Below are 9,191 nucleotides of genomic sequence, written 5' to 3'. Positions count from 1 at the left end.
CTCTCTCTCTCTCTCTCTCTCTCTCTCTCTCTCTCTCTCTCTCTTTCGGTCTCTCCCCCTGTCTCTCTGTGTCTGTGCTCAGTCTCTGTCACTCTCTGTCTCTCTCTGTATTTCTCTGTCAGTCTCTCTGCTTCTCTGTGTGTGTCTCTCTCTGTCATTCTCTCTCTGTCTCTGTGTATCACTGTCTCTCTCTCCCCTCCTCTTTCTCCCTTCCCCCTCCCCCTTCACTCACCCCAGCTTAAAGTGATTTTTTCTGCCTTTACTCTCTTAAAACACTTTGCCCGCACTTCTCTCTTGCATTTATCACACCGTATGTTGCATTATTCCTCTTTTACTTAGTTGCCCCCCACCCCCAGATTTGAAATCCTTAAGAGTAGAAATCTATCACTTTTCATCTTTGTCTCCATCAAATGAGCATGGTTTCGTGCAGGTAGCAAGTGCCTAATTGATATTTGCTGAATTGAATTGATTACCAGCACTAGTTACCCGGGGGGAAATCAAGGAAGGCTTTGTGGAGGAGGTGAATTAAAACTTAAAGGAAGAGACAACTTTCAAAAGGAAAATAGGTGACAGGGTCAAACTCCAAGCTAATCCATGGGGACTAGCCTACGAGAATAGGACGTGGGAGAATGCAGGATGAGGTGGGGGTCCTATTCAGCTGGAATGCAGAGTAGATGAAAGGGAGGTTCTGGGGGGGGACAATAACACTGGATTGGAGGTCAGAGGATCTGGGTTCAAATTCTTGCTCTGTTGCTTAATACCTGTGTGACTCTCAGCAAGTCATGTTACCTTCAGAGACAACTTCCATTTACCCTCTAAGTATCTATTGTGCACATGGTTGATTACATCTTGTCTCCCTCATTAAACTGTAATCTCCATGATGACAGGAACCATGTTTTAGCCTTTCTTTATATCCTCCCATCTCTTAGCCCAAGCCTGGCACATAGCGGTTGTGATCCCGGTCCCTCATTCTGGAAGATCAAAATGACATCACTATGTTGGGGTCAAGGTACAGTGTGTCCAACTGTGGTTGATCAGACCAATAATCAGATGGCTCTACCACAGGTCAGGATCAATGAAAATGAAAATGAAAACTCGTGGATTGATTGGATGAGTGATGCCCTCATCATGGCATAGAAGCGATTTGGGGTTCTCTGAGGCTAGACCAACAGAGTAGAGGCTCTGGCAGATCCTACCAAACTGGAAACTCTTTGACTGATGAACTGTCATCCTGCAACCACCTGAATGAAGGGAAAAATGAAGTGCTAAGCTATGTAATGCTAAACAGACACTTCATACCATGGGAAATTGGGGATCTAATACCTCCTTCTCCAGTTTCCTTCTGTGAAGGATGATGATACCAGATGGAAACACGATGGCAGACCCTTCTGAGAATGCCTTCATTGGAAAGGATTCATTATAAAATGAATCACTTTATGGTTCATAGACCAATGGCCTCTTTGTCCACCCTACCCCATGCCCTATTTTATGAGCCTGTCTCTTCCTAGGTCCTTAGTCAATATACAGAAATGCTGCTTTCAGGTGGAGGTTTAGAATAAGAGAAACCAATGACTCAATAGGTTCAGTAACATGGAACATTTGGAGAAGATAATGGTGTATAGATCACAGAACCAAATGCAGAAATTGTACCCCTGCTTGCCAAGTGTTGCTTGTATTTTCTATGTGTATTGAGATATCCCTGTGATACAAGAAACCTACAATTCCAACTGACCTTTCTTTTTGCCTCCCTGCCTACCTCCTTCTCCACAAAAGTCAGCTAGTGCCACTTAAATTGTAGGAGAAAAGCTTGTTAAGGTAAAACCCAAAAGGCCACAATCCCATCTGTACGAAGTTCTTTTTTTTTTTTTTGTAGCTTCCTAAGTCAAATGAAGTGTTAGCAGCTGCTAACCATTTCTTCCAGGCAGAGACTTTCTTGTAAAATTCAACCAAACTACTTAAGGGAATCACAGAGCATTCAGTTATCAAATCACCGCATATTACATATTGCTGAAAACCAGGAGGGCAAACCCATGTGAGCCCTTCTGTTCTTCAACAAAGGGAAACTGTCTGAAAAGCCCCGCTGAATATGAAGAGGGGAAGCTCCACAAAGCCTGACCTGCCACCAGAAATCATTGGAGAGGCCATGGCCATGAAGGCCCTCATTGAACTCAGCCTTTGGGAAGAGAACCCTTGGAAACAGTTTATTAAAATACAACAGTCCTAGTGTGGTATGTGTTCTGCCTGTTTATTTTACCATTTATATGAGCCTATAATTGAGCTGAAAGAGAATTCCCATTTCAGCTTCCAAGAAAATGTACAGTCAATTCCATTATCTGGATTTAATGTGTATGGGCATTTTTTTTAAAGTCAGAAGCCAACAATAAGATTCATTGTGTGTATGTGTGTGTGTGTGTGTGTGCGTGCACACTCACATAGGTAGACACAAACCCATGAATTGGGTTGTTCAAATAAGTGAGTAAATATAATTAGCAGGTTGGGTGGCCATGAGAGAAAATGATTCTCTTAAGTTTGACTTGTTCCCTTTCACCCATGCTGTTTCCTGCTTGTCATGGCTATGGTCTGGGGTTTTGCCAATACCCACATAACAAACTGTTCCCTTTTCCCATATCCTGAAGATTTTCCTCTTTCCAGGATTATTCTCTCCAGCTGCCTTACTTTCACCTCTCACCTTTACCTCTTGGTCGAGCATACCCCATGCCCAAGCTCCCATTTTCTGTGCTTGTCTCTTCTCAGGTTGTTATCAATCAGCTTCCAGAAATCTTTCCTAGAACACTGCTTTCAAGAATGAGAGAAACAAATGGCTTGATATGATCCATGAGAACTTTTCAAGCCTGTGTGCTATAGCAGAAAGAACACTGGGGGTGGCTATGTGGCACAGTGAACAGAACACCAGCCCTGGAGTCAGGAGGACGTGAGTTCAAATCTGACCTCCAACACTTAATACTTACTCATGTGACCCTGGGCAAGTCAGGAAGGAAGGAAGGAAGGAAGGAAGGAAGGAAGGAAGGAAGGAAGGAAGGAAGGAAGGAAGGAAGGAAGGAAGGAAGGAAGGAAGGAAGGAAGAGAAGGAAAGAAGGAAGGAAGGAAGGAAGGAAGGAAGGAAGGAAGGAAGGAAGGAAGGAAGGAAGGAAGGAAGGAAGGAAGGAAGAGAAGAAAGAAAAGGAAGGAAGGAAGAGAAGAAAGAAAAGGAAGGAAGGAAGAGAAGAAAGAAAAGGAAGGAAGGAAGAGAAGAAAGAAAAGAAGAAAAGAATGCTGGTTCAGGAATAAAGAGACCAAGGTTCTAATTCTAGTCCTGGCTTCACCAGTTAATTTACTGTGTGATCTTCGACAAATCAATTAAAATATCTGGGCCTCAGTCTGGTTTTCTATAAATGGGGGTTGGGGGTGGAGGGTGGGGTGTCAGTCAACAAGAATTGATTAAAAATCCACCATGTGCCAAGCACTATGCTGGGAGTTGGGGAATATAATGACAGAAGTAAAATGTTCCCTGCCCACAGGGAGCTTACATGCACATGTCTGGTGACGTACAAAGCACATGTAGAGCAGATACAGTCAGTCTAGCAGTTGTTGGAGGGTATTGATGGTTGCTAGGCAGTGGTGCTATTTATACAGTCTTAGTTGGCCTACATACTTCAAAGTGTTGGAAGATTTGAACTTCCTAGCTCTGTCCCCAGAACAGAGGTGACTGGCAGCAGTGTCTGCATCAGGAGTCAAGGACAGACTAGACTAAGGGTGGGGAACCTGTGGCCTTAAGGCCACATGTGGCCTTGGACTAGGCACATTGAGGAAAACCAGTTTCAGGACTCTATAAGTCCAGTAGAAAGCTGCCCCATACTGTAGTTAAGTGGTGCAGTGGATGGAGTATTAGGCCTGGAGTTAGGAAGACCAGAGTTCAAATCTAGCCTCAGATACTTATTAACTGTGTGACTCTGGGCAAGTCACTTAACCGTATTTGCCTCAGTTTCCTCATCTGTAAAATGAACTGGAGAAGGAAATGACAAACCACTCCAGTATCTTTACCAAGAAAGCCCCAAAGGGCATCACAAAGAGTCAGACATGACTGAAGAACAATAACCACTGAAGAACTTCATAGTAGATAACTAAGTCACAGTTCCTAGAAGAGAGGGCACATGAAGGCATATAAAGTGGGGAAACAGACTTTCAGAAACTGTGAATGATCTACTTTTGCCACACACTTTCTGAGTATGAACCCACTTTCCCCTGACCTCTGGATATACTTACCAGGGGAGCATGTTTCAGACTTTTACAAGTGTTATATCCACTGTGCTTACAATACTACCTTAGTAAACACTGGTTTCTAGAAGCTAATTAAGTCTGACTGACTAATTTATATCAATTGTCACAATTACACTAGTTGGGACTTAGTAGTTTTAATATTATAAAAGCCTTCACCCCTTCCAAGGGTTACTTCTAGAACCCTGAGGGTAGAAGCAGGTCCTCTTTGGGGGCCTGACCTGCTAGTGGGGGAGGGAAGGGGCATTGAGAGAATGGCAGCCTGCAGTGCCCTTAGATCTCATATAAATTTGCCTCTTTGCAACTACTTCTGCTGCCTAGGTGTGTTTCTTACTGAAATCTAGGATTGTTTTTTGTTTTGTTTTGTTGCTTTTTGGAGGGCAATTGGGGTTAAGTGACTTGCCCAAGGTCACACGGCTAGTAAGTATTAAGTGTCTGAGGCCAGATTTGAACTCAGGTCCTCCTGACTCCAAGTCCGGTGCTCTATTCACTGCGCCACCTAGCCACCCCTAGGATTATTTTTCTAGAAGAAAATTGAGACCCCCCCCAAAAAAAGGAAGTGATTTGCCCAGGGTCACACTGCTAGACGTGGTTTAGTCTCTGAGTCAGTTCATCCTGCTTCCAAGTCCAGCAATCTTCCACCATATATGATCAGTGTCATACAAACAAACACAATATTTTAAAAGATTTTTTGTGTGTATTTGCTTGAAAAACCCTGACTTTCATGCTTTGTCATCTACTTGAACTCTGGGGAGAAAATGAGAGGGATAGGGAGAGATTGAGAGAGAAGCAGAGAGACAGTCAGAGACAGAGAGAGAGGAAGGAAGGAAGAAGAAGAGAGATTTTGATTTGAACCTGTGATTTCATCTATATAGAAAAATCCTAGTTCGGGAACTCCCCTCCATTAATGCAGATTGCTAACTCCTCTATAACTTAGAGTATTAAGAGAATTACATGGGGATATGAGTGACATATAATAAAAGACTTATTATAGTTGGGCAGCTAGTATTGTCAGATATAGAACTTGAACCCAGGTCTTACTTATTCCAAGGCTGACCCTTGTACTCTGCCAAAACAGCTACCTCCTTCATTGCATAAACATAAGAAAGAAAAGGCTTAATAACCATTAAGACCTTTTTCTGGGCTAGAATTTGCCAATACTGAGTGACTGTGGTAGACTTTCCCAGGGAACCATGAAGCATGAGGAGCCTTTCAGCTGCCTAAGAATGCTCTGCCCTTTTTAGGAAAAAATAGCCAAGGATATGCTGGTAAATGTTTAACAACTGACTGGTGGGGGCAGGGGAGAGGGGGTAATGTTAATGGAATATAAGATATTCTCTACCCATTAATGGTCTCTCTGTGGAGCCCATTAAGGGAAGCTTGCTTAGGGGAGTATTGCTTGTAGGAAGGCTTTTACACCTTTTGTTAATTTCTAATTAGGCACTGAGTCATGAGGGTTGTAATACCCTCTGGCTCTGAAAGGGTATATAGGGGTGGCTAGGTGGCACGGTGGATAGAGCACCAGCCCTCGAGTCAAGAGGACCTGAGTTCAAATCTGTCCTCAGACACTTAACACTTACTAGTTGTGTGACCTTGGGCAAGTCACTTAACCCCAATTGCCCTGCCTTCCCCCCTCCAAAAAAAAAAAAAACAAAAGGGGGGGGCATATATACTCTGAGGTTAGCATTTTGCTTTGGGGCTCACTCATTGGAAGAGTATTCTTGTGATTTGACCAGATGAGACTTTGGGTAGCCCTTAAGGAGCCCCTTGGCTTTGAAAAACCCAGATGTTGGTGCTTCTCTCTCTGGTAACTATGTATGTATTGCCTCAGTCAGACAGTTGGATCTGTCTGTTGATCTGTGCTAATTTCTCAGACAGAAGCCCTGTCTGTTGGTCTTTATTTCTCTGCTAATATTTTCTCTTTTTTCTTTGTTTGGATTTTTTCTGAAGATCAGAGTACTGATTTTTCCCCTGAATTAATGAATGTAATTTTAAAAGATTGTTGACCCCTTGTACTCTCCTAGTAAAGAAGATCTAAGAACCTGTGCTAGCAGCTGTCCTGGGTATGCCAGTGTGGTTGCCACAGAAGTGGGGAGGGGGGGAGGAATAAATGTTTGTATGTATGTGTATGTATACAAACACACACAAACACTTTTTTCCTTCATTACCTTTTTAAGTCTAGACAATCAACAAAACAATTAAGCAAGTCCTGAATTATAGCTTGCTGATTTCTGAGGTAAATGCTCACACTAAAAATTTAATCTTTTGAGCCATTATGAGCTGTCTCCTGCATACCACTGTTTAAAGCTCTTGTTCATACTTGCTAATATTCTATTTACCTTTTCTTAATCTCCCATTATTCATTTCTTTTTCTCCTCTAAGGGCAACGTTTACATGTACTATAAACTGCACAACTTCTATCAGAACCAGCACCGATATATTAATTCCAGAAATAATCGCCAGCTTCTGGGAGAAGATATTACGGTAAAATGTCATTTAAAATCATTGAATTGGCTGGGAAGACTGGAGTACAGTATGGCAGAAACTGGACATAGACCATTATCTAACACCATATACCAAAATCAAGTCTAAATGGGTGCATGATCTAGGGATAAAGGTTGGTACTGTAGGCAATCTCCTAAAACAAGGAATAGTTTACCTATCAGACTTGTGGAGAGGGAAAGACTTTATGACTAAACAAGAATTAGAGAACATTATAAAATGTAAAATGGATAATTTTGACTACATGAAATTGAAAAGCTTCTGTACAAACAAAGCCAATGTAACCAAGATTAAGAGGGAGGTGGGAAATTGGGAAAGAATCTTTATAACCTATGTCTCTGACAAAGGACTCATTTCTAAAATATACAGAGAATTGAGTCAAATTTATAAGAATACAAGTCATTCCCCAATTGATAAATGGTCAAAGGATATGAACAGGCAGTTTTCAGAGAAAGAAATTAAAGATATCTATAAGCACATGAAGAAATACTCTAATTCACTATTGATTAGAGAAATGCAAATCAAAACAACTCTGAGGTACCACATCTCACCAGTCAGATTGGCTAAGATGACAAAACAGGAAAATGACAAATGCTGGAAAGGATGTGGGAAAATTGGAACACTAATGCATTGCTGGTGGAGTTGTGAACTGATCCAGCCTTTCTGGAGAGCAATCTGGAATTATGCCCAAAGGGCTATAAATACTTTCATACCCTTTGATCCAGCAATACCACTCCTAGGGTTATATCCCAAAGAGATCATAGAAATGGGAGAAAGACCCATATGTACAAAAATGTTTGCAGCAGCTCTTTTTGTGGTAGCAAAGAACTGGAAATTAAGGGGGTGCCCATCAATTGGGGAATGGCTGAACAAGTTGTAGTATATGCATGTTATGGAATACTATTGTGCTATAAGAAACGAGAGCAGACGGTCTTCATATTTACCTGGAGAGGCTTATACAAACTGATGCTGAGTGAGAAGAGTAGAACCAGGAGAAATTTGTACACAATTACAGACACAACGTATGTGTGATAAACCAACTTTGATAGACTGGACTCTTCTCAGCAATGCAGTGATATAAGTCAATCCCAAAAGACTCATGATGGAGAGAAATATGTGCATCCAGAGAAAGAATTAGAAAGAACTAAGTTTATATCCAGGTGGAAGCAAAACATCTGATCTTTTTCCTTCTATTATTTGGTTTTATGTCCTCTTTACCATTTTTCATTCCATCTGATACAATCTGTCTTTATAACCTGACTAATGTATAATGTGAAAGTATTTACAGATCCTATACTTGACTATATGCTGCCATGAAAGGGAGGGGAAGGAGGGGGACAAAATGTGAAACTCAAGGAATTGTGGAATTGAATCCTATAAACTAAAAGGAAACAAACAAATTAATTTTAAAAAATAAATAAATAAGAAAAAAAGGGGAAAAAAAGAGAGAACAGATTGGGGGAAGGGGCATTCAGTAGGCTTGCTATTTTGGGGGTGGGGTAGGGGAAACTCGGGGAGAAATAATGTAATTCAAAATCTTGTGGAAATGAATGTTGAAAACTAAAAACTAATTAATTAATTTTTTTGAAAAATCAAAAAAAAACTAAAATCATTGAATTGGGGCGGCCAGGTGGCACAGTGAGTAAGAGCACCAGCCCTGGCGTTGGGAGACCAGGGATCGGTTCCAGCCTCAGATATTTAACACCCACACACATACACACACACACACACACACACAACTGCCCATGTAACCTTGAGCAAGTTACTTAACCCCAATTGCTTTTAAAAAAAATAAAATAAAAAATAAAATCATTGAATTACTCTTAGGTGCTGTTTATTCTATGAGTCTTTAAATATGAGGAAGGAGAAGGAAATTGTTTGATTACTTCGAGATGGTTGTTTTTCTGGAGAACAGAAGAGCATAATAGGACCATAGATCTAGAGGTTGTTGACTCTCCTGCTTCTCTTTTTACAGAAGAAGAAATAGAGACCTAGAGAGTGTAAATGACTTGCCTAGGTTCACTCAGCTAAAAAAGCATCTAAGGTAGGATTCGAATCTAGACTTTCCTGATTCTGAGTCTAAGAGCTAATGGGCCAGACTATGACATAACAGCTAAGATTAAAGATTTAGCTACATCTGAAGTAAGTTGAGTGCATGAGACAGCTAAGAAATATAGTGGATAGAGCGCTGGTCCTGGAGTCAGGAGGACCTGAGTTTAAATTGAGCCTCAGACATTTACCAGCTATGTGACCCTGGACAAGTCACTTGACCCCAATTGAGAAAGGAAGGAAGGAAGGAAAGAAAGAAAGAAAGAAAGAAAGAAAGAAAGAAAGAAAGAAAGAAAGAAAGAAAGAAAGAAAGAAAGAAAGGAAGGAAGGAAGGAAGGAAGGAAGGAAGGAAGGAAGGAAGGAAG

The 9,191-nt window shown here is 41.2% G+C and overlaps 2 protein-coding genes across 3 annotated transcripts in view; both read left to right on the top strand.

Moving 5' to 3' along the window:
* Nucleotides 1-9,191, top strand: part of TBC1D23 (TBC1 domain family member 23) — a 377,925-nt gene that overhangs the window by 211,097 nt on the left and 157,637 nt on the right. The gene's annotated exons all lie outside the window — the stretch shown is intronic.
* LOC138144066 (cell cycle control protein 50C-like) overlaps nt 1-9,191 on the top strand; it is a 39,736-nt gene that overhangs the window by 14,927 nt on the left and 15,618 nt on the right. The window contains exon 3 of the mRNA XM_069065380.1: nt 6,658-6,759. Coding sequence (XP_068921481.1) covers nt 6,658-6,759 — 102 coding nt within the window. The remainder of the gene's footprint in view (nt 1-6,657; nt 6,760-9,191) is intronic.

Source organism: Petaurus breviceps, unplaced genomic scaffold (genome assembly GCF_028583685.1).
Source record: "Petaurus breviceps papuanus isolate PSGF00001 unplaced genomic scaffold, PetGlider_PUasm1.0 90683, whole genome shotgun sequence".
In the NCBI taxonomy this organism is placed as follows: Eukaryota; Metazoa; Chordata; class Mammalia; order Diprotodontia; family Petauridae; genus Petaurus; species Petaurus breviceps.
This window is presented reverse-complemented; position numbering and strand designations above follow the sequence as displayed.